Source organism: Prunus persica, chromosome G5, assembly GCF_000346465.2.
Source record: "Prunus persica cultivar Lovell chromosome G5, Prunus_persica_NCBIv2, whole genome shotgun sequence".
Classification (NCBI taxonomy): Eukaryota; Viridiplantae; Streptophyta; class Magnoliopsida; order Rosales; family Rosaceae; genus Prunus; species Prunus persica.
Window position 1 is genome coordinate 17,501,731 of NC_034013.1, and position 23,427 is coordinate 17,525,157.

The 23,427-nt window shown below is 37.9% G+C and overlaps 7 protein-coding genes across 8 annotated transcripts; 5 read left to right on the plus strand and 2 right to left on the minus strand.

Annotated features, from left to right (window-relative positions):
- Nucleotides 2,885–6,538, plus strand: LOC18777935 (protein DETOXIFICATION 16). Its single transcript, XM_020563781.1, has 8 exons — nt 2,885–3,320; nt 4,251–4,795; nt 4,901–4,987; nt 5,104–5,160; nt 5,250–5,488; nt 5,612–5,730; nt 5,828–5,914; nt 5,996–6,538. Exons 1-8 carry the CDS (start codon nt 3,015–3,017, stop codon nt 6,053–6,055), a joined length of 1,500 nt encoding a protein of 499 aa, XP_020419370.1. The 5' UTR covers nt 2,885–3,014; the 3' UTR covers nt 6,056–6,538.
- LOC18778047 (putative disease resistance protein RGA3) lies at nt 6,832–9,456 on the plus strand. Its single transcript, XM_020564804.1, has one exon. The coding sequence runs from the start codon at nt 6,832–6,834 to the stop codon at nt 9,454–9,456; it is 2,625 nt and encodes an 874-aa protein (XP_020420393.1).
- Nucleotides 9,712–14,393, minus strand: LOC18777839 (cyclin-dependent kinase D-3). The gene is made up of 8 exons (XM_007209118.2): nt 13,914–14,393; nt 12,785–13,083; nt 12,587–12,695; nt 11,711–11,836; nt 10,889–11,124; nt 10,477–10,800; nt 10,204–10,334; nt 9,712–10,097 (listed from the first exon to the last, which is right to left on the minus strand). Exons 1-7 carry the CDS (start codon nt 14,016–14,018, stop codon nt 10,277–10,279), a joined length of 1,257 nt encoding a protein of 418 aa, XP_007209180.1. The 5' UTR covers nt 14,019–14,393; the 3' UTR covers nt 9,712–10,097; nt 10,204–10,276.
- Nucleotides 14,670–15,781, plus strand: LOC18776053 (probable glutathione S-transferase). The gene is made up of 2 exons (XM_007210866.2): nt 14,670–15,126; nt 15,202–15,781. Exons 1-2 carry the CDS (start codon nt 14,818–14,820, stop codon nt 15,568–15,570), a joined length of 678 nt encoding a protein of 225 aa, XP_007210928.2. The 5' UTR covers nt 14,670–14,817; the 3' UTR covers nt 15,571–15,781.
- LOC18777736 (probable glutathione S-transferase) lies at nt 16,226–17,318 on the plus strand. Its single transcript, XM_007209527.2, has 2 exons — nt 16,226–16,625; nt 16,813–17,318. Exons 1-2 carry the CDS (start codon nt 16,317–16,319, stop codon nt 17,152–17,154), a joined length of 651 nt encoding a protein of 216 aa, XP_007209589.1. The 5' UTR covers nt 16,226–16,316; the 3' UTR covers nt 17,155–17,318.
- On the minus strand, nt 17,073–18,948 carry LOC18776439. Of its 2 annotated transcripts, none has more exons than XM_007210469.2 (4): nt 18,644–18,948; nt 18,252–18,434; nt 18,101–18,160; nt 17,073–17,634 (listed from the first exon to the last, which is right to left on the minus strand). In XM_007210469.2, the coding sequence occupies exons 1-4, from the start codon at nt 18,869–18,871 to the stop codon at nt 17,347–17,349; spliced, it is 759 nt and encodes a 252-aa protein (XP_007210531.1). In that variant the 5' UTR covers nt 18,872–18,948; the 3' UTR covers nt 17,073–17,346. The 2 variants fall into 2 exon arrangements, with proteins under 2 accessions (XP_007210531.1, XP_020420276.1); XM_020564687.1 differs by having other exon boundaries at nt 17,524–17,634; nt 18,114–18,160.
- On the plus strand, nt 19,906–23,247 carry LOC109949169 (ATP synthase subunit beta, mitochondrial). Its single transcript, XM_020563907.1, has 9 exons — nt 19,906–20,657; nt 20,883–20,958; nt 21,076–21,164; nt 21,461–21,578; nt 21,667–21,770; nt 21,856–22,014; nt 22,115–22,339; nt 22,443–22,754; nt 22,872–23,247. The coding sequence occupies exons 1-9, from the start codon at nt 20,205–20,207 to the stop codon at nt 22,983–22,985; spliced, it is 1,650 nt and encodes a 549-aa protein (XP_020419496.1). The 5' UTR covers nt 19,906–20,204; the 3' UTR covers nt 22,986–23,247.

The following is a 23,427-nucleotide window of genomic DNA, read 5'->3' on the forward strand; positions in this document are numbered from 1 at the left end:
ATAAGAATTTCATGATATGCTTCGAATTGTGAAACAAACACTAGCAATGTGTGGCAAGTAGGACATATAGCAGGCCAAAGAAGAGGTGGAAATATTGTCTCATCTCAAATTATAATGAAAGAAAATCATGTATGTCAATGGGTTCCAACCACAGTGGTGGTGAATTCTCCTTTCTCCCCTCATAGTATCCAGGATCGAACCTCAGTGAAGTTTCTTTCCTCCAATATAACAAAAAAAATTACGTATAAATTGTTAAAATAGAGCCTTGCCTTCTATTAAAAAAGAAAAAGAAAATGGATCTTTGCTTATTTATTATTATTATTGTTTTATAACATGAATTCTGTATGAATTGTGGTAATTTTTATTTATTTTCCTGAAAAATGAAACGTGGTTGTAACCAAACCTGTTCTTCCCCTCAAAATCATTTAATTGATATTAATTAATTGTTATGCATCGATTCAAGTCATCTTTCTAATCTTATTAGTACTTATTGTTTATATTATTATTATGAGTGATGTCTGTTTATTGTGAAACTGTAGATGGAAAATTGATGCCTATAATTAAGAATAATATTTGCACCGTATTACCGATAATGACAATAGGTGGGGGGGCCAAAGTTGCCTCATTGCCATTGCCAAGTTGCCCTTACCTTGGTCCTTACCATGTCATTTTCTTTACCAAAACAATATTTATAAGAATGCTTAAATTAAATCATCATCCTGACCCAAAAGCCCAAAAAAAAAAAAAAAAACGGTGGGGGTTTGATTATGACTGAAACAATGGCAATCTGGTGCAATTCTCATATGCGGTCGTTGTGAACATTGACTTTAATTATTTGTGTACTACAAAAAAATATTATTTAGTTTCAATATCGTGATAAAATAATATAGCAGTAATTATGTAATTTTATGGGCACATCATTCATAAAAATGGAAACATATACGTAAAATCCCCCCTCTTGCAAGTTGCAATGAAACAAATTTCTCCTTACGTAATTTTATAGGCGCATAATTTATATATCCATAATTACATTCGATTGTGATTTGATGTTGATGCCCATGCAACAATATAAAGGTTACAGTTGGCCTATCTTACCATATGTTTTGATTTGGAGTTTCCTTCTTCTTCTTTTTATCTATACATTTAGATTGTAGATGTTGGTTAAAAAAAAATAATTCAAATAATAGGAATATAAACACTCTTTAATCAAGTTTGTATTTTTTCCAACTCTTGTAAAATTTTGGTGGTTTGGGCAGTATTATTTCTGTTTGTTTCTTGAGGCCTAAACATCCTTTGAACCAAGCCATGAAGGGTATGGTTCTCGAGCCCAAAAACTTAATGTCTTTTAGAACTAGCCCAAGTTGTACAAAGAGATGTCCTTTAGAAGAAGACGAAGGAGGAGGAAAGAAAATAGATCGGGTCCAATTTAGAATGTGAAGCCAACCACTAAAATAGCCCAATTATATAATAAGCCCAAGTTAAAACCAGCTATTATAGCCCAAGTTAAAACCCAGCTATAATAGCCCATACCATTTGAGTAATGAAGGTCAAGTTTTGAGACCCAGTCAAATTGCAAAGGAACACCTGGCCCAAACCATTTGGGGATCCAATTACAGGGGCATCGCTGAACTGAACTGAGAGCCAGAAAGTTGGAGACTTCAGTTAAGAGTCCCATTTAGAATTCTGGTGGAATATTTCAGGCTTTAAACATATTTTTATGGCAACGGAGGACTTTATTGAGATTTTATTTATGATGTAATTTGATTTATAAAATTGAGCGAGATTGTTTCTGATTTATTTTTAAATATTTAGATGAGCGGGACTGTTGATTTATATGCTAAACGATTGTCTTTTTGTTGGTGGTGTCCAGTCATCCGATGTGGTTGAACTTGGACATCACAAGTCGTTGATTTAATAAGTTAATTATTTAAGAGTTAAGGTGGAAAATGTTCCAAAGAGCTTTGGAGTTACATGAGCCTAAATTCATACAATATCGGAGCGTGCATCCCAAGTATGACACCACCAACTACGGTCAACATTTTTTATTTTTTTATTGGAAGGATATCACTATTTTAGTTGTCATACTTTGACTGAGGGTACTAAAATCACTTTGAGTTTGACCAAAAGCTTTATTATTCTTTCTGAAAAGAAAAAAAAGAAGGTACTAATAGCCTTTCTTTTCCGTGACGTACAATTATGAAACCCTCGAAAGGTTGCCTACAAATTTTCGCGGTTCCAATTTTTCTGACCCGCTTGCTGCTCCGAAATTTGTCGGGAAGGTCAGATGATGACCCGAATTCTCAAAAATAAATTTATAAAATCAGACCAAACTACTCTAATTTAATTGGGTCAGATGGGCGGGTTGGATTGACCCGGATTTTTGCCCACCCTACCTACAATATCTGTGTGGCTCTTGTTGAGTTTGGTCTGTTTTTTGTTCTTTTCTTATGGGCAGTGACAAAGTCAGACATTCAATTATTATTATTATTTTACTATTTTCCGATTTGGCAATATTTTCTGCAAGAACACAAGACGTATCAATTTTGACAACCACTACTTCCACCCAAGAAGAAGAAAAGAAAGGTTGATTTAAAAGAAAACCAATGAAAATATGAAAAATGATAAGTGTATTAGGATCTAGGAGGGTTGGCTCAAAGTGGCTTGCTTTCGTCTTGTTGAGCATAAATGTCATATGAATGAGCCGCCAAAAAATGTTTTTGTCTTCATCTCACTAAATACGTCGTGTGCTATTACAAATCCACCCCTCAATTATCATATAAACTAATATTATTATGGCGATCACTGAGGCCCTTGACGGACCCAATTTTATATAGAATCCTTTTCACGACTGAAAACAGAAGCGTCGTGGAGCAGCTATACCATTGGGTACGGCATTTGAAAAATTAAAATTAAAATTAAGAACTTCAGGTCCTATATAAAACACACGCACTGCTATCTGTCTGTCTCTCCCTCTATCTCCCTCACACACACTCTTTCTTTAAGCTAAGCAGAAAATGGGGACAGAAGACCACACACCACCATCTCTGAGCTCACCGTTGATTCAAGTCTGTGAAGAAGATGATGCAGTTAAGGAGATTGAAAAACACGAGGGAAGCCATGGAAGGGGTTTTAAGAGAAAGGAAATTGTTGAAGAAGTAAAGAAGCAGTTATGGCTAGCAGGGCCTCTTATATGTGTGAGTCTGTTACAGTACTCTGTACAGATAATAGCTGTTATGTTTGTAGGTCATCTTGGTGAATTGTCTCTCTCTGGTGCTTCCATGGCCCTTTCCTTTTCATCCGTCACCGGTTTCAGCTTGCTAGTAAGTTTGCTCTCCTCTCTCATTAATAAGGACTATTTGAATTAATTTAGACTTATGTAATACAATATACATATTGGTTTTGGAGTTCCAAACTTCGGTTGGATTCCTTATATTATATTATGTTGCACCACTTTCGCCTTTATGGCACATCTACTTGCTTAGTTAGTAGATGCTATCACACGTGCAATCATACTTAATTCGATGGAATTGTTTGATCTTAAATGGGATCTTCTATAATTTCGAACGTGAGGGGTTATTTCTTGGTTTCGTCCCGTCATTAATAACTTGATTATTTTTAGATAATAGTAGATAGAATTTTCTAAATTCAGTCACATTCTGTGGACTTTGCTTGCCTATCTTTCCAAATTTTCCAAGAAATCTCAAAATTATCCCGTTCCATTTGTGTTAAACATACAGCTTTTGGATGCCCTCTAAGAATCTCTGAAATGAAGAATCACTTTATATTAATTACAGAAGTTGATTCATTTGTGGGAAACATAACTAAATTTGTTGGCATAACATGTATATAATACCCCAAACCATTATATTAGCAGAGAAGACATGTTGATATTTTGAACTTTGCTTCTTGTGTGGAAATATTGAACACTAAATATCAGTCCATCATGAAACACCTTTTGGATCTTGACGGCTATGCTCTTTTTGGATCTTCATGGATAAATATTGGACACATTTACTTGGTATTTTTATGTACATTTTAGTTAATACCTTTGGATATGTTATTCCATTTATTTGTCTCTACAATTTCTGGTCTGACTTTGTCCTCTTAATGCTTGCTTCAATTTATTTTGCCAAAACGAAGATGATGAGTCTGATTTCATATAATAACATAACTCTTCCAAGTTGCAACCTGGCGAACCGTTTCTAAGTTTCTAGTAATCATTCTGATTTTGATTTTTTCAACTCAAACAGATGGGAATGTCAAGTGCACTGGATACATTATGTGGACAGTGCTATGGTGCAAAGCAGTATCATATGATGGGCATACACATGCAGAGAGCCATGCTTGTTCTTTCAATTGTTTGCATACCCCTTGCTATCATTTCCGCAAACACAAGAATCATTCTAACAGCTCTTGGCCAAGATGCTGCCATAGCAGCACAAGCCGGACAATTTGCCCGTTTCCTGATCCCTTCCCTTTTTGCATATGGACTTCTTCAGTGCCTTGTGAGGTTCTTACAAACTCAAAACATTGTGTTCCCAATGATGCTGAGCTCTGCCATTACAGCTTTGCTGCACATCCCTCTCTGTTGGATTCTTGTGTTTACATCTGGACTTGGAAGCAGGGGAGCTGCCTTGGCAGTTTCAATCTCTTTTTGGATCAATGTGCTATTATTGGCACTTTATGTCAGGTTCTCTTCATTATGTTCCAAAACTTGGACAGGCTTCTCGAAGGAGGCATTTCACAACATTATTCCATTTGTTAGACTCGCTATTCCTTCAGCTGTGATGGTCTGGTAATTTCGATTTCTTAATTAATATTTCACAAGGTTGTCTACTTCTAAGATCAGTTATTTTAGTGTCTAAAAGATCCTAATGCAGTTGACCATGAATTTAAACAGCTTGGAAATGTGGTCCTTTGAACTGATTGTTCTTCTATCTGGTCTTCTTCCAAACCCAAAGTTGGAAACCTCAGTGCTTTCTATCAGGTTGGTTCCTAACTGTGATAATTTACTCTTGGATTTCTTCGACAGTTTCTGCAGTCTGGTTTGGGAAATATTCTGCACTTTTAATGTTGTTACTTATCAAATTTGTGTATTGCCAGCCTAAATACAGCGGCAATGGTTTGGATGATCCCATTTGGACTCAGTTCTGCTGTCAGGTGAGCTACGCTGTGGTACATTTAAAATTGTAAAGTCAATCTTCCTTATGTTTCGAATCTTATGATGTCTCGGTTTCTATGATTTCCAGCACTCGCGTCTCAAATGAATTAGGAGCAGGGCGTCCAGAAACCGCACGTTTAGCAGTGTGTGTTGTCTTAGTCATGGCCATTACTGTGGGTTTATTGGTGGGATCAGTCTTGATACTGATACGCAACTTCTGGGGCTATGCTTATAGCAATGAAACACAAGTGGTCAAATATCTAGCAACCATGATGCCAATACTTGCAACATCCAACTTCTTAGACGGTCTCCAGTGTGTTCTTTCAGGTCTTCCTACTATTTTCGTACCCTTATAATCAAAATCAACATAAACACAATATACAATTCCATCAGTATATTTATAGGTAGCTAGGGATTAATGCAGTTAGTATATGTGTTTTACATTTTCAGGCACTGCTAGAGGATGTGGCTGGCAGAAGATTGGAGCATATATTAATCTTGGGTCGTATTATTTAGTTGGAATTCCACTGGCTATTGTATTTTCTTTTGTCATTCACATCGGTGGAAAGGTAAAAAAAAGAAAAAAGAGAGAAAAAAAAAGAGAATTTTCCTTTTTCTTCTTTTCTTGCCCTTTTATAACTATATCTGTTAAAATGTTTTGAACAGGGGCTCTGGCTCGGGATCATATGTGCATTGATTGTGCAAGTGTTATCACTTCTTACTGTAACCATACGCACCAACTGGGAGAAAGAGGTTCCAAAATTCTCTCTCTATCTCAACACAGCACAAATTCTTTCTCCTCTTTATATCTAATCTTATGGTTGTTTTGGTTAGGCAAAAAAAGCTACAGAAAGAGTATATGACACAACTGTTCCCGTGGACGTAGTGTCATGAAGCTGGATTATATATTATCTACAACAGGCTTCACTTACACTTGACGATAACGAGTCACGAACACACCACAGAAAATCTTGACAGTGTCAGCAGCAGCACTGGTGCAACTACATATGCTTGGCACAATACTCAAGCTATATCTTGAGCATTACCATTCTTAGTGGATGCTGAGGCTTGAAGATGCAACTCAATAATAAGTTAGCCTATCCCAGATTTGGTGTTATTTGGGAAATTCTTCTGAAAATCTAGCAGAGATGTCTTTTCCCTTTGGATGCCATTACAATTTTACAAATTCCTGAAACATGTAAACTTTAACTAGGAAGAATAAATCCTACGGATGGAGATGGATCATTCAATGAAAAATGTATAACACTTCTTCTGTTCCGCCCTTTTTATGTGGTTTATTATTTATCAAGAAATTCAACTTATATTTAGGAGAGGACTAAAGTTGGCATAAAGATAGAGAGCTCAAATGGTTCTAAATATGTGCTTTATTCTTTGCTTGCGGTTCTACCAAAGAATGATTGTATTAGCAAAGAAGAGGAATGAACATTAATAGCACTATTCTCACTCAATGTTTTGCATTTTGGTATTATTTAATAAGTTTCTATACTTAAGTAAGACACCTTCGGATCAGATGCAAAGCCAAGTTCTATAAAATTTCATATTCCGCAGGAGATTTGTATATGACAGCAGACTGTAGTTCTATTGCATTCATCAAAGTAGCCATTTATCGATACATACAAAAACTCCCTTTCCTCTCCTTTGGATTCAGCATGGGGCAATTTGTCTATACCATTGCAGAGAATGTCATGAATGGGCTAGCTTCCTATGCTTACCAAGAAATGTGCTTGGCGTGGGGTGTCACAGATGAACTAAACAAGCTTAAGGACACCTTCTCAAGCATCAAGTTAGTGATCCTGGATGCAGAGGAAAAGCAAAGGAAGGAACTCCATCTGAGCCAATGGCTAGGAAAGCTCAAAGATGTTTGCTACGATGTGGATGACATGCTTAATGACTTTGCATTCAAAGAACTGCAGATGCAAATGCTGATCCTCCGTGGGCGTGGGAGCATCAAAGAACAGGTACGCATATTCTTTTCGGGTTGGAATCCGGTCGTGTTTAATTTCAAAATGGGTCCTAGAATCAAGGACATTAAAGAAAGGTTAGATGTAATAGCAATTGAAAAATCTCAGTTTCATCTAGTGGAGAGAGCTGGAGATTGGCAGAGTCAGAGTGTGCACATAAAGAGGGAGACTCACTCTTTTGTGCAAGCCTATGATGTTATCGGGAGAGAGGACGATAAGAAACAGATTATCATCCATCTCTTCAACTTGACCTTGAAGGAAAAGAGTCGTGATGTCCAGGAAAATGTTTCTGTTATATCGATTACTGGATTAGGAGGTATAGGAAAGACTACCCTAGCTAAATTGGTGTATAATGATCATAGGGTAGTTAAACACTTCGACATGAGAATGTGGGTATGTGTTTCAGACCACTTTGATAATAAAAGACTGGTGCGTGAAATCGTTGCTTCTGCAACTAACCAAAACTGTGGCGATCAAGAAAGTTTTGATCGTGTGCAGAAAAAGTTGCAAAGTGCTTTGAAAGATAAACAATTTTTGTTAGTGTTGGATGATGTTTGGGATAAGGGTCAAATTGGAGTAACAACTGCAAAATGGATTGATTTAAAAGCTTTGTTAAATGTTGGAGCAAACGGGAGTAAAGTCATTGTCACAACGCGTAGCGAATCGGTTGCTTCGATTATGGACTCTGTTTGCGTGCATCAACTGAGAGGTCTTCCCCACGAGAGTTGCATGTCTTTGTTCATAAAAAGGGCATTTGGTCGAAAAGGAGAGGAGCAGCGCCATCCACACTTGATGGAAATTGCACATGGTATTGCAGAGAAGTGCGAAGGGGTTCCTCTAGCCGTAACCACCATGGGGAGCCTGCTGTGTTTGAAAAGGGAGAAACATTTTTGGTCAGAAGTGAGAGACAATGACATATGGAGATTGCCGCAGGGAAACGATGACATTCTACCTGCACTGAAATTAAGCTACGATGCATTGCCATCTTACTTGAAACCTTGTTTTGCCATTTGTTCACTTTTCCCCAAGGATTACGTTTTCCGAAGCACAGATTTAGTGTCGTTGTGGATGGCACAAGGCTTCATTCAATCCTCTAAAGGAAACCAGGAGTTGGAAGAGATCGGCCTAGACTACATAAGGCAATTATGCTCTAGATCTTTATTTCAAATTGATGAAGATTCAATTGATTTTATAGTATTCAAAATGCATGCTCTTGTGCATGATTTAGCCATGTCTGTTTCAGAAGAAGAGTGCTCATCTGTAAACTTCCGTCCTACCTCTGATACCTGTAAAAGGGTCCGACACGTGTCGATGTCGGAGGATGACTTGCCCATGAAGGGGGTACGAGTTCCCGAATTCTTACGTCAGTTGAAGAAAGTGTGGACCATTCTGTTTCCAGTTCCGGGGCATGTAGGTACCTCCAGCAAATCTGTGTTGAAAGCATGCATCTTGAGATTCAAGTACCTACGGGTGCTGGATTTGAGTGGCTTAACTTTTGAGGTGTTACCGAGTTCCATTGGTAAATTGAGCCGCTTGAGATATCTTGACTTGTCGAAAAATCCATTCATAAAGAAGCTTCCAGGTTCCATTTGCAACCTGCTGAATTTGCAGACCTTGCTGCTTTCAAACTGTGAGAAGCTCAGGGAGTTGCCCAGAGACATCGGGAACCTGATCAACCTCAGAACATTGGTGTTAACCACAAATCAGAAGGTTTTGGCAGGAGGAATTGAACGCCTCACCTCTCTTCGATTTTTACAGGTCCACAATTGTAGCTATCTTGAATCTTTGGGCCAAGGCATCCAATGCCTCACTAACCTCCGAATGCTGGTTATTAGCAACTGTGAGAATCTAAAGTCGTTGCCACCCGACATGAAATGCTTAACCGCATTAAAGACTTTGGGTATCTCCGATTGCGAGAAGCTCGACTTGATGACGTCGGGAGGAGGCATTCGAGGTCTTCGATCAGTCTCCATCTCCAAAGCTTCGCGCTTGGAGGCTCTTCCCCATTGGCTTCAAGACTCTGCAAACACCCTGCAGAGCTTGCGTGTTAAGAACTGTGAGGATCTGAAGGAACTTCCAGAGTGGCTGCAAAACTTCAAGTTGCTCCAACAACTGGTGATTGAATATTGCCCTCAATTGTTGGCTTTACCACAAGGGATGTATCACCTGGGTGCATTGAGATTATTGAAGATCGACGGGTGTTCTAAACTGAGCGAAAGATGCAAAAGCAACGAAGGTGCAGATTGGCCCAAGATTGCTCATGTCAGTAAGATTACACTTGACGGAGAAATTATCGCCTCAAAAGATGATTAGGTAACAATCATTCATTGATCTTTTCATTTTCATGTGTTTTTTATTTCAATCTTTTATTTCTTTTTTCTCGGTGGATGTATTATCAAGTCGTCAAGAGAATACTGCTGCCATTTTACACGTTCATGTAACTTTTACAGATGACAAACCAATTTATAAAGTGCTATTGTCCATTTTTGTCTCGATGCAAATTTTTTTGAAAGTTTTCTTGACCACAAATATCACATATTTAATTAGCATCAAATGGAGCAATCTGGATTAGAGAATAATCTCAACGTATACACAGGTCACAAGGAACAATAAAAACGACAACCTGGTTCCAGTACATTTGAGTCTCTCGTCTTAAAAAATACAAGGTATATAGTTCAATAACAGAATAAATGTTGGTGACCTAATTAGTAATTACCCTGAACAATTAGACTACTCTCAGCCATCAGCTAAACAATAAAATCATAGAAGAAAAAGTGAAAGAACGAAATACGCACAAAAAAGACAAAAAAAAAATTGACAACACGAAGAGCCCTCAAAATTTAGCCTTACATGGGCCACGGTACAAATGATCTGTTTATCACAATTATTTTTAAGCCCCCAAACATAATTCTGCATCGTGTTTCTCTTCGACTTCACTGAATACTGTCTCCTCCCTATAATCTCGACAGAAAAGCCAATGAAAACCTTGCAAGCAGATATATAAAAAAAAAAATGGAGACAATTGCATATCACAACATACTTCAAACATTAGCCACATACCTCATTAGTGTGGGAACATCAATCTTACACCTCTCAAACAAATAATATATATGATTCTGTATATCAAATGTGCTTATTCAGGCTGTTGGAATTCAAGATCTAGTTTCCTCTTTAGATGCGTTCTGTCAGCACTGCAGAAGAGAAAGAAAACAAAGAATTTTATATCTCCAACGTTTAGATTTCACTTCAAGCTAAAGTGTCAACTGTCATGCAGATTTGTGTGAGTACAGAGGTTTAAAAGAATTAGAAAAGACCATGTAAAAAGTGATTTACCTAGTAATTGTAGGTCTATTTGGAGGTTTTGCTCCAAAGATAGAAAAATCTACTGACATCGGCACCGGTTCATTCCTGCTTGTATTTTCACCAGCAGCCTGTCTGGTTTCACCAACACGATCATCAATCCTATCACCTTGGTATGCATTTCCTTCAAAACCCTCACGATCTGGCATCACTCTCCTTGACTTTCGTGGAGGTGATAACACAGTAGGACCATCATTTGGATTAAAATCTGAAACCTTAGAATTGACAGATTCTCGCTTTGGAGCAGGTCTAGGAAGTTTATCTGGATAAGTGGGCAGAGGCGCAGATGTAAAGTACCTAAACAGGACCACACAGAGATCACAGGCAGAACGAAAATAGAAGACAAAAAACTCTAGATCCCAATTCAATAGCTAGAGTCAGATACCTGTGCTCTAATGCCTGCTGCACGGATATCCTAACTTTTGGGTCATAAGTAAACATCTTCGCTAACAAATCCAGGGCATCATCACTAGCCACTGGAAACAATGACCGCAAAGGGGGTGCTGGAACATATTGGTATTCCACATAATCAGGAAGAAATACCATATCAGGCCATTGAGAAGGCGTTGGAGTCCCAAAAGCCGCAAAAATTTTACCTAGTTGATCAATATCACTTGATCCCTATCAAATATTGCAAGCCAAACCAACATATAATCAGAAACAGCCGCAACCAGTATAAACTTTATTTATAGACAGCCTATGGAGAGCAATAAAAGAATTACACATGATCAACCATTGCAAAACAAACCTGACCGGTAAGAACTTAATAAAAAGCAAGGCAGATTCATGCTATTCAACAAAGCAAATTAAAAAAAAAAAATGATTCATTACAGTAGTCAGTAAAAAATATTGGCCCACGAAACCTGCAGTAATTCTAAAACCAAACAAACAACAGAAGAAAGGCTAAAAGATCTATTACTGGAAGAACTATAATTCATTTAAACTGGATAAACATTCAGAAGAAATGAGAGAAATCTGTTCAAAAGTAAAATGATCCCAAAACTGAGAGGTGCCTCTTATAATGAACTCAGAAAGATATAACCCAATACAGGATTTTTTCTTACCATAATATAATACCTAACAAAGTTCCGCCTGGTTTTTATCCATTACTAGAAACAAGAAATTTGTAAAACTTAAAAGCCACATATTTCCAATGGAAAACAGTAACCATAAAAACAGAGTTTCATTACTACAAATATTGCTTCACCTGCAAAAATGGTCTGCGTAGGAGAAGTTCAGCGAATATACAAGCTGCAGCCCAAACATCCACCCCAGACCCATATTGCTTGGTGCCAAACAACAGCTCAGGTGCTCTATACCATCGAGCAAAGACCTATTCAGATGTGTTAAGGGGTTATAAAGAGCTTGCACCTAAAAGCATGCAAATGATTTAAAGAAAATATACTTCTAATGGTACATAAAATAAACATCATCTTTGTTCACTATCTAAGCTTTGAAGGAATCCGCCAAATAATCAAATATTTCAAAATAATTTCCACACCAGATATGCAGTCTATTCATGATGTAAGAAAACAAAAATGAGAAAAACGTCCAGTTTTAGAAGACTAGTTGTTGTACCATCTACGGGAAAGTCTTCCTATCTTAAAGCCATTCAAAAAACATTTCATTCTTGAAGCAATACCTCCATATTTTTTTTATATATTCAGCATATATATTATAACGACTAATACCAGTATCAACAAAAACAGTTTCAACAAGATAATAAAAGACATTTTTTTCTAACAGCAAAAAGCTACACAGTACACTGCCATTAAAACCTTAGCATGACTCCCACTTTCTCGAGTGCTATTTTCACTAGCAGATGAAACTAAGTGAAATATTAAAATTTAGCTTCGGTTACATGAAATCAGTAAAAGAAAAATTTTCCATCCTCCCAAACCCACATGATCCACAGATATATTTGCTACCATAAGGGGATGATAAAACATTTAATAGTAGAAACAGGATACATTCCCCACCATGGAGAGGACGTTTCTGGGACAGGTAAAGGACAAACAAAGTTTGCAAACTATACCTAAAGAGATCTAACTCAGAATACCATCAATATAAGGAGAAAGCATACCTGATGAGTGAACCTGCGATCTGGGCTCCCAAATACTCGTGCTAAACCAAAATCTGCAAGTTTAAGCTGTCCGTTAGGTCCTATCAACAAGTTGTTAGGCTTCATATCCCTGTAAAGCACAATTAGCAAACATCTGAGACAAATGATAACAAGCAAATAATGACCTACAAAGATCGCTTCTAGACACAAAAGGGCTACCTGTGTAAAACCCATTTCTTGTGGCAAAAAGCAAGTCCTTTTAAAGTCATCTGAAGATATGACTTTATGTCAGCTGGTGATAGGAATATATTTCGGTCACGTATAACAGCTTCAAGGTCTGTCTCCATGAACTCAAATACTAGATGCAAGTTTCCTTTATGGGGGAATGCATCAATCAACTCAATTATATTTGGATCCTTCAGCTCTTTTAGCAGTTTAATTTCTCTAAGTGCTGTAAAATTCACCCCTTCCTTTTGCTTGCCAAGCCGAATTTTTTTAATAGCAACTGTCTGTCCTGTCTGCAAAAGAAATGTATTGAAACCAAATCATAAACAGACGAGATTACTTATCAAAGTCATAATGCTGCATTCAGTTTGCAAATTAAATAAAAAACAAACAATGAAGGTGTATAAGAAAACGAAAAGGAAACTTTAAACAGCCAGCCACCACTTCAAAAAGAATAACAATTCATTAGTGGCATTTTGTAGCCAAGAAAGGTGAAAAACCAAAAAGACCAAGGAGGAGCATATGCAATTTACCATTCTCCAATCCTGGGTCAGCATAACAGCAAAAAAAAAGACAAAATTAGGTTAACAAATTTCATTTCGAGGGCGACTAAATATTAAATGTCTGCATTAAAACCCAATTGAGATCAAGTTGCTAGGTATGAAAAGAAAAAATTAATTCGAACCTATAATTTTCCAGGACTTTGAGACCCAGGAAAACAAGACCCTCAACACAAAGCTGTTTAGCTTTACGTCTCCAGAGTCTCAATTTCATAATTTAACCCAAACAGCAAGAAGAAAAGAATAGCTTTGCATGTACACATAAATACAATTATACAATCCCATTTAATATTTCACTTCCCCCCTGCTTCTTCAGCATCCAAACCCAAAGACCACCAATATAGAAGAAAAAGTGAAATTGTTTTCCCTGTCACGACTCAAATTTCTGAGCAGCGAAGCTAGTGCTAAACCAAATTCCACGCACACATACACAAACATAACAAATTCTCAAATCTTTTAAACTCGAAAAAGTCAAATACAGCAAAAGAATTTAACAAAAAACACTTATCCATAATTTTTTTTATTTAAAAACCCTCCGACGAAAGCGAAGTGTTGGGGCTTACCTGAGTATCAATGGCTTTGTAGACGACTCCGTAGGTACCTTCACCGAGGACCTCGCGCTTCAGATATCTATCGGCCACTTTCTTCGATAGATCGACCTCTGCCATTGCGGTCTCGGAGTTATCAGTTCACTAAAGATTTTCTTTATTTACCGTTTTACAAGCGAGATTTTTGGGTGAATCTGCTATTCACAATTGAGAATTTGCCAGGCAAATCATTTTCCTGAGAAAAAACTCTAGGGTTTTAACATTGGTGCAGACAAGAAAGCCGTTGAAGGCCAGAGAGAGAGAGAGAGAGAGAGAGAGAGCGTGTTGAAGCAACGTCTATAGGACTGTGCGTATAGACTATAGTGCTATTTTTCTTCTTCTTTTTGTTATTCTGTTGTTTCCTCGGAGGGTCTCTTTTTAATATTAACGTTTGTCCGGGGGTGTTTTAGACTTTTCAGCCTAAACAGTTTGGACTTGGGCTGAGGAAGAGCTCAGCCCAAGATTAATTAACATCGTCCCGCCCATCCCATATTCATATTCATAGGCCTGCCCGTATTTATTTGCTTGGATTTTTCAGTCTGCGTCATATTCCGCAAGCAATGATGTCCTCAACTGAACAAACAAGAAGAGTCTTCCTCTGTGATTTTCTTTTTGGGATTTTTCATTTGAAGTAAATTCAATGTTGGAGGTTATTATATAATAATATAGTATTCGTTTGGGCAGATTGAATGCTAGAAATTGACCTATTTTAATTTTTTAATATTCAAAACATACAAAACAATAATGTATGTTTGTTGACTATTGATTGAATCCATCCATGAAATGAAATGAAGCTGTTGTTGAACATTCTGAATTACAAGATCCAAAACCCACCCCTATAAATATTATCAACAAAATTGCTACAAGGTGTTGATTGAAAATGGAAGGTGTGAAGCTGGTTGCCACAACTCAAAGCCTGTTCTGCACAAGGATTGAGTGGGCTCTAAAGCTCAAGGGTGTGGAATATGAGTACATAGAAGAAGACTTGAGAAACAAGAGTCCCATCCTTCTCAAGTATAACCCTGTCCACAAGAAGGTGCCTGTGTTTGTGCACGACGACAGAGCCATTGCCGAGTCGCTTGTGATCCTTGAGTACATTGATGAGACATGGAAGGAGCACCCCTTGCTACCTCAAGACTCATATGACAGAGCCATAGCTCGCTTTTGGGCTAAATTTGCTGATGAGAAGGTAGTACCCTTTTCCTCTAACCCCAATAAAAGCTTTCTCCCAAACTATTTTGATCTTGTGCTTGCTTATAACCAGGTTGTGTTTGGAGCATGGAGAGCTTGCACGGCGGCGGAAGGCGAAGAGAAGGAGAAGGCAATAGAGTCTGCACTAGAATCACTAGCATATCTTGAGAAGCAGATTGAAGGGAAGAAGTTTTTTGGTGGAGAAGAAATAGGGTATCTAGATTTAGCGTTGGGATGGATACCTCACTGGCTGAATACTATGGAAGAAGCTGGAGGCATGAAGCTACTTGAAGCAGAGAGGTTCCCATCTCTGCATGAATGGGGTCACAACTTCATCCAAATTCCACTCATCAAAGAATGCCTTCCACCCAGAGAAAAGCTTGTCAACTATTTGAACGCTAGCCTCACTTACCTGCGTTCATTATCCGCCAACAAACCCTGATCTCAATTAGTTGGCTTGGCTGCCAACAGAAGAGAAAATAAAGAAACATTTTTATTTACATCTGAATCTGATTACTGTTTTGAGTCTTACTACTGTTGCTATTATGTATTGTTTTTATTTCCCATTTGGGCTTGTGTCTTGCTTATGTATTTGTCTAAACTAGAATTAATGATGCATTATCTTTCTAATTGAAAATCCAACTTTTGTGCTACCTTCTTGGCATTGCATTTGGATGGGATACAACCAGACCAGCTGAAGACATATATTTACTGACTTGTCAAACAAATAAAGCAGTTCAAAGTAAGGCAGATGGACCTAAAAAAAGTTAAAACTATGGCCGTAGTCGTGTGCGTGCACCTAGTTTTCTTTGACACATCAAATTTCTAGAAGAGGGTCCAATTGCCCATCCATGGATCATGATGCCAGAAACAAATTCTATCCTTAGTTTGAAAGTTCAACCGACCACCCTTGGATATTTTCATTCATGGCTTCCCTATGTAAGAGATGAGATATATCATATGGGAAGCTGGGGCCACTCAATATGGTCATGTTGGTAATTAAAATTACTAAATAAAATCAATTATTTATGGACTTAAGAGTCATAAACATGAGAGTTGGACTTAATTACAACTTTCTCTTCAAGAAATGAACTGACAGACTTTTCCAAATCCCACCTGTATAAAGTTCAAACCAAGGCTTCAAAAGATTGAAAGCTTGGTTCAATTTCAGAACTTGCAGGCTTCAAAATGGGAGATGTTAAGGTGATTGGAGCCTCTCTAAGTCTTTTTTGCTGCAAAATTGAATGGGCTCTGAAGCACAAAGGGATAGCATATGAGTACATTGAAGAAGATTTGAGAAACAAGAGTCCCCTGCTCCTTCAGTATAATCCCGTCCATAAGAAAATCCCAGTGCTTGTGCATGGTGAAAAACCGATTGCGGAGTCCCTCATCATCCTTGAGTACATAGATGAAACATGGACAGAGAACCCTATGTTGCCAGAAGATCCTTTTGAAAAAGCAATGGCACGATTTTGGGCAAGGTATGTTGATGAGAAGGTAAACAATTTGTGATGGATTTTAATAGCTCTCAGTTTGAGAGAGTTTGCTATTATTACAAGACTCAGATACATGCGCGCAAACACAAACATATATGAATGCATGTATATGTATTTATACATTTATATTATACATACATGTATTGAACAGAGAAGCTAATAAGTTTTTCAATGATTATGAAATGCAGTGTGTGATCAGTGCATGGACTGCTAGCCGTACAAAGGGGCATGAACAAGAGAAAGCATTGGAGTCAGCACAAGAATCACTCCAACTTCTGAATAAGCTCATTGAAGGCAATAAATTTTTTGGAGGAGAAACCATGGGCTTCCTAGACTTTGTAGTGGGCTCATTACCTAACTGGCTCAAATTCTTAGAAGAATTTCAAGGCATAAAGCTATTTGATACAAAGGAGTTGCCATTTCTTCACGAATGGGCACAGAGATTCACTGAAATTCCAATCATCAAAGAAAGTATACCAAAGATAGAAGATCTTCTCAATTACAGCAGGGCTCAGCACAAAGCCAAATAATGTCAAAGAGGAAAAACATAAAATAAAGTGGTTACAGATAAATTTTCGGCTTAAAATAATGTAAAAGAGGCATGACACAGCCTTGATAGCATATGTTACCTTTCCAATTGATTGTAGTCCTGATATATACGTATAATATGATCCATAAAAGGATATTTGACATCTATGTTTGAGTTAAATTAAACAAGAAAATCAAGATATTACACGTCGACAGCGGCACCAGAAAGCAGTTCCTCCACTTTTGCCTCGACCAACTGCTAATTCTTCATCAATGTAAAACCATATAAAGAAGGGATCCTTCGTGCTAGGCTCTCTGTCATCCTTTTGGCCTAGACTGATCTCTAAAGCTTTCAAAGGTCCAACTTTTATCCGGATACACTCGAAGATGAAGGCCAGTATTCTCTTCTTCCAAGAAAATCTTCCTTCAAATGTTAAGCATCCAATTGGCCCAAAATACACTCCATTCTCAATTCTCTTTCCCTGATAATCCAGGCAGACGTTTGTTAATCTCAAAAGTTGACAAGCAACAAGGAAAATGCTACTCATGCCTATATTTTCCTTGGCTTATTATTGATGATGAAAGGTTCTAGGAGCTCTTATCTGGTAATAAACAACAATATCAACACAAGTGATGTTTGACATATGGAAAATCACCATAGGAAAGAGCAAGGCGATAACAAAAGCATCAAGCATCACATGCAGGCTCTAAGAACACACCCCAATTGAAAATCGCAAAGAAACTTGACTATGCTGGTTGTAAAAGCATCAAGTGTCACATACTCTCAGAAGAATTTGTAAAGGGCCGTTGAGGGTTGGAAAAAAGAGCATCAATATTACTCAGCCTGAGTTTTTTGTCCCCTTTTCAACATTTTCTACTTTTTTTCAGAGATTTTTCTCTCTACAAAATGTAGGCATGAGTAGTTGAAATAGAGATGGAAAGGCTTACAGCAGCATCGAACCTCTGAACAGCTGTAATAGGGAAGTAGCGACCACCCTTCAATTCCTTCTGCAAATACCACAAAAAAACAATGTTCATTTCTAAGATAAATGGCAAAAGATGAACATGGTTATGCCATATGTGAAAGAATTACACTAACCTCAGCAGTAAAAATGAGCATCCAGGTTCTGCCAGGGGATTTTGATCCACCAAGCGTATCGAGAAACCCGGAGGGGTCAAGTTTTGCCTTCTCAATGACAGATAGAGCAGAGAGAACCTCCTCTGCAACCACCCGTCTTGTTTTTGCCGCATTCTTGAGCACTTTCACACTCTCCTCAACTTCCTTAACCCAACAATAACAGCACAACTTAATCAAAAAATGGTCTCAAACTAGAACAACACACTTAAATTCAAGTCAATTATTCTTGAGAAACTTAAATAAGATTGTGCTACTGATGTTGTGTCCTGCTTGTAATTGGAAATCTCAGTTTCTTTAGCATGAGTCAGGGTTACTAACTATGCATCTGAAGATAAAATAAAGGAAAAGCATACTCTGTTGGGCTGTGGTTCCTGGACAAGTAGAGGTGTGGTGGTGGCACTTTGTTCCTTGCCATCAAGGGTTGCTCTGGTTCTTGCTCTGGGAAATTTGAGAATCAGATTGCGGCTTGTGGCCTTGGCATGAGGTGGGATTTGGAGGGGAAAACTTGAGGGTCTGAGTCTGAGGGATGCTTGAGAAGAATTCAGAGCCATCAAGTAGGACACTGCTGTCTGTGAGCCCATTGCTGTCACTCTCTATAAGGCTGGCATGCAACTCTCTCCACCTTTTGTGTCTTGAATCTGTTGATCCATTCATTCACTTCTGTTTCCAAGGGGATTAGATTTTTATATTTAACCAAAAATTAATGAAAGTAATAATAATAATAATAATATTGAAGCAAATAATAATAATAATAATAAAAAATATTATAATAATAATATTGAAGCAAATAATAATAATAATAATAATAATAAAATATTAATATTAATATTAATAATAATAATAATATTATTATTATTATTATTATTATTATTATTAGAAATGATATTGAAGAAAGGAGAGGGTGCAAGGATAAATGTGGAATAAATGCTCTTAATCCTAAATTATTTTTAATTAATTTAATGTAAGTGAGGTGAGAGTTCGGTTCGAAATCAATACAATTTAGTTAATTCGTATCCGATCCAATATAAATTAGATTGTGATTTTTTCAATCCGGTCCAATCATATTAGATGCTTAAATCCAATCCAATCCAATTGATATTAGATTGGATTGAAATGGATTATTGGTTTTGATAATAGAAAAAGACAATAATGAAATATTAAACATTTATACTTAGGTTTAATCTAATCAAACATATTAATAGACGTAAATGTAAATATAAATGAAATACTAGAGAAAATTGTTTTGATTATATAATATATTAAACATAACTCCATTAAATGACTTAAAATATCCATAATCTTTTCAACTACAAATACTTAAAAGAGCAAAATAAGCATAAAATTAACCTTAAATTGGAATGGATTCTTAAGTAAACTGTCATCTGATCTAATTATATCGATTTTAAAAATTATAAATCCAATCAAATCTGCCAAATTATCAAAACTGATTAAAATTAAATTATATCTATTAATTTGAACGGATTGAATTGAACCTTATACACCCCTAGGTGAGACTTGAAGTTGTTTGTAAGGACGCCTAGCGGCCAATTGGCCTTAACCCTTTTAATAAGGAAATTTGGGAAATGGAAATATGTGACCCAAATAAAGGAAAACGGATAACCCGAATAATTAAAACGAACCCCAAAATTCCAGGCGTGAAGCAGCGTTAAAAACCACATTTTGGCATCTTCCCCATTTCTCTCTCTCACTCTCACACTCTATGAGTCTGTCTGACTCTGCCTTTCTCTCAATCTCCTCCACACCCAACCACACCAGTGCTGGTGTCAATCACCTAATGATCAACGCTCTCACACCGATCATCTTCTCCACCAACTGGCCTGAGCCTTAACATAAGAAAAATAAAAGAGCTCTCATTTCAGATCAGAATTATCAAAACACCATAACCAGCCAACCATGTCCTCCCGCAAGCTCCTCTCGACTCTCATCCGTACCTCTCTCCGCCGGACCGTCGCAACGACCAAAACCGCAGTCCCCAGATCCCCCCTCACGCGCTCCACAGGGTATCTCCTCTCACGCGTCGCCCACTACTCCACATCATCGGCTGTCGCACCATCTGCGCCTCCCAAACCCGCTACAAAATCTGTGAGTGGCAAAATCACCGACGAGTTCACCGGAAAGGGGGCCATTGGCAAGGTCTGTCAAGTCATCGGGGCCGTCGTCGATGTTCGGTTCGACGATGGCTTGCCGCCGATCCTCACGGCTCTCGAGGTCTTGGACAACTCGATCCGATTGGTGCTTGAGGTAGCTCAGCATCTAGGCGAGAACATGGTCAGAACCATTGCCATGGATGGGACCGAAGGGCTTGTTAGAGGTCAAAGAGTCCTCAACACTGGCTCTCCTATCACTGTAAGTTCCTATTCTCTCGCTTTCTAGTTATGAAAGTTGTAATCTTTTTATTTATTTTTTGGGTATGCTGGTTGCGTTTGGGATCATACATTTATGTTGTTATTGTGAATGTGTGTTTCTCAGATTATCTCGAGCAATATTTTTTTCCTTTTCTTTTCTTAAAGAATTTTTTTTAATGAATGGATGCGGATTTAAGACTCTCATATCTAAAATTTGTATCTTTAGGTGGCAGTTGGTAGAGCCACCCTTGGCCGAATTATGAATGTTATTGGGGAGCCCATCGATGAGAGGGGTGAAATAAGTAAGCAGCAGCAGAAGATCTTAACCTTTTTACGTTATTTTGCATTTTGAGTATTTGTAAATAGTATTCAGCAAATAAATGATACAACTTAATATTATTTTGTTTTCATTTCATCAGAAACCGATCACTTTCTACCAATCCATAGAGAAGCTCCAGCTTTTGTTGAGCAGGCAACTGAGCAGCAGATTCTTGTCACTGGAATTAAGGTATGTCTGTGGTCTGCTACATAAATAATAGATAGCATAGATTCTAAGGAAACTGAGTCCAAATTCAAGCTTAATGGTGGTGATGCATACATTTGGATTGCCAAATTCTGAAAATGTTATTGGTTTCTGTTCTGTTTGTCACGATCATTTTTGGATTGACAGAGGTGAAGAGAGGACCAAGGACCATTGGTGCTTTCTTCTGTGAAGTATTAGTAATTTTTTTTAAAGGAAAACTTGTCTTCTATCGCTATCAGCATCAACAGAAACCAATAAGATTTTTGTCTGATGTTTTCAAGGTTGTTGATCTTCTTGCACCTTACCAAAGGGGTGGAAAGATTGGGCTCTTTGGGGGTGCTGGTGTCGGGAAGACAGTACTTATTATGGAACTCATCAACAACGTAGCAAAGGCTCATGGTTAGTTTCATCTAAATGCACTTTAGTTATCCTCTTCTGTTGAATACTGATTTCTTGAGTTATAAAATGTTTCATCCTCCTTCTGCAGGTGGTTTCTCAGTGTTTGCTGGTGTGGGAGAACGCACAAGAGAGGGTAATGATCTGTACAGAGAAATGATGGAAAGTGGTGTCATTAAGCTTGGAGATCAGCAGGTTAACTTACTGCCACACTACATATTAACTTTTCCAATTTTACTTGGCATTGTGTTCTTCTGAAAGCCATTCCCTTGTGTTGCAGAGTGAGAGTAAGTGTGCTCTTGTGTATGGTCAAATGAATGAACCCCCTGGTGCCCGTGCTCGTGTTGGGCTCACAGGGCTGACTGTGGCTGAGCATTTCCGAGATGCTGAAGGACAGGATGTGCTTCTCTTCATTGATAACATATTTCGCTTTACTCAAGTAAGCTCTCTCTCCACACACACAAACACATGCATTTCGGTTGATATATTTTCTATTTCTTCTGACCATATGCTGCCATTTCGTTGTCTCTGTTCTCCAGGCTAACTCAGAAGTGTCTGCTTTGCTTGGTCGTATCCCATCTGCTGTCGGCTACCAACCTACCTTAGCTACTGATCTTGGAGGACTTCAAGAGCGCATTACTACAACCAAGAAGGGTTCCATCACCTCTGTTCAAGCTATTTATGTACCTGCTGATGATTTGACAGATCCGGCTCCTGCAACCACTTTTGCCCATCTTGATGCCACCACTGTGCTGTCACGACAGGTATATTGTCTTTTAAGTTCAAATAAATTTTGAAGCAGGAATCATTACTCATTTTTTATTGTGCACCATATGCTCTTAAATCTAACAACTGGTTGATGGTCAGATATCTGAGCTTGGCATCTATCCTGCGGTTGATCCCTTGGATTCTACATCTCGCATGCTCTCCCCTCATATTTTAGGAGAAGAACACTACAACACTGCTCGTGGTGTTCAGAAAGTTCTTCAAGACTATAAGAATCTGCAAGATATTATTGCTATTTTGGGAATGGATGAGCTCAGTGAGGACGACAAATTGACTGTTGCTCGTGCTCGTAAGATTCAACGGTTCTTGAGCCAGCCGTTCCATGTTGCAGAAGTGTTCACAGGAGCTCCAGGAAAATATGTTGAGTTGAAAGAGAGCATTACGAGCTTCCAGGTGATCAACCTTTTCTTTTCTGAATTGGTCATTACTTTCATTTTTTCTGTATCGATTGATTTAGGTGCCTACCCCTGCCATCCTCTGATGTTGTGCTGTGGGATTTCATTTTTACAGGGAGTTCTGGATGGGAAATATGATGACCTTTCTGAGCAATCGTTTTACATGGTTGGTGGAATTGAAGAAGTCATTGCCAAGGCAGAGAAGATTGCTAAGGATTCTGCTGCTTGATCACTTCCAGTTGGCATTGGCACTGGCAATGCTGATGAGCTTCAAAAGAAAGAAAAAAATATCGAGGAGAAAACTAGCTTTTTCATTGAGGAAAGGATTTATTTTTGGTAGGGGGGATTGTATTAGGTAGAGAATTGAGGAGTGGGCAGATTCTGTTAGGTCCCTTTCCTTCTGTGCAATAAGGTGTGCACTCATATGTATTTATCTATTTATAATCAGTTGAGTTCTACGCGAAGGGTTTCTTTCGTCTTGTCTCGTTTTACATCTTGTCTGGTTCATCTTTTTTTAGGTTTTTTATTTTATTTTCTTGTACTAAATTCCAAAGAAAGGGAGGCAATAAACTTGAACCTCACCAGATGATAGCCAGTAACTGCAATGCAGTTTGAGTTCAGCCCACTAATTACTTGAGAGAACCAGTAAGAGAAGAGAGGCCTGGTATAAA

What these genes read in the sequence shown, in the direction of transcription:
- LOC18777935 (XM_020563781.1), top strand. Translation starts at nt 3,015, where the DNA reads ATGGGGACAGAAGACCACACACCACCATCTCTGAGCTCACCGTTGATT. An exon ending in TCTCCAGTGTGTTCTTTCAG is followed by an intron (nt 5,489 to 5,611) that starts GTCTTCCTACTA and finishes TTACATTTTCAG; the next exon opens with GCACTGCTAGAGGATGTGGC. An exon ending in TCATTCACATCGGTGGAAAG is followed by an intron (nt 5,731 to 5,827) that starts GTAAAAAAAAGA and finishes TGTTTTGAACAG; the next exon opens with GGGCTCTGGCTCGGGATCAT.
- LOC18778047 (XM_020564804.1), top strand. Translation starts at nt 6,832, where the DNA reads ATGGGGCAATTTGTCTATACCATTGCAGAGAATGTCATGAATGGGCTA.
- LOC18777839 (XM_007209118.2), bottom strand. Translation starts at nt 14,018, where the DNA reads ATGGCAGAGGTCGATCTATCGAAGAAAGTGGCCGATAGATATCTGAAG. An exon ending in ACAAAGCCATTGATACTCAG is followed by an intron (nt 13,084 to 13,913) that starts GTAAGCCCCAAC and finishes TTTCTTTTGCAG; the next exon opens with ACAGGACAGACAGTTGCTAT. An exon ending in ATCGCAGGTTCACTCATCAG is followed by an intron (nt 11,837 to 12,586) that starts GTATGCTTTCTC and finishes ACATCTGAATAG; the next exon opens with GTCTTTGCTCGATGGTATAG.
- LOC18776053 (XM_007210866.2), top strand. Translation starts at nt 14,818, where the DNA reads ATGGAAGGTGTGAAGCTGGTTGCCACAACTCAAAGCCTGTTCTGCACA. An exon ending in CTAAATTTGCTGATGAGAAG is followed by an intron (nt 15,127 to 15,201) that starts GTAGTACCCTTT and finishes GCTTATAACCAG; the next exon opens with GTTGTGTTTGGAGCATGGAG.
- LOC18777736 (XM_007209527.2), top strand. Translation starts at nt 16,317, where the DNA reads ATGGGAGATGTTAAGGTGATTGGAGCCTCTCTAAGTCTTTTTTGCTGC. An exon ending in CAAGGTATGTTGATGAGAAG is followed by an intron (nt 16,626 to 16,812) that starts GTAAACAATTTG and finishes TATGAAATGCAG; the next exon opens with TGTGTGATCAGTGCATGGAC.
- LOC18776439 (XM_007210469.2), bottom strand. Translation starts at nt 18,871, where the DNA reads ATGGGCTCACAGACAGCAGTGTCCTACTTGATGGCTCTGAATTCTTCT. An exon ending in TGCTCATTTTTACTGCTGAG is followed by an intron (nt 18,161 to 18,251) that starts GTTAGTGTAATT and finishes TGGTATTTGCAG; the next exon opens with AAGGAATTGAAGGGTGGTCG. An exon ending in TTCAGAGGTTCGATGCTGCT is followed by an intron (nt 17,635 to 18,100) that starts GTAAGCCTTTCC and finishes CTGGATTATCAG; the next exon opens with GGAAAGAGAATTGAGAATGG.
- LOC109949169 (XM_020563907.1), top strand. Translation starts at nt 20,205, where the DNA reads ATGTCCTCCCGCAAGCTCCTCTCGACTCTCATCCGTACCTCTCTCCGC. An exon ending in TTCTTGTCACTGGAATTAAG is followed by an intron (nt 21,165 to 21,460) that starts GTATGTCTGTGG and finishes GATGTTTTCAAG; the next exon opens with GTTGTTGATCTTCTTGCACC. An exon ending in CAACGTAGCAAAGGCTCATG is followed by an intron (nt 21,579 to 21,666) that starts GTTAGTTTCATC and finishes CTCCTTCTGCAG; the next exon opens with GTGGTTTCTCAGTGTTTGCT.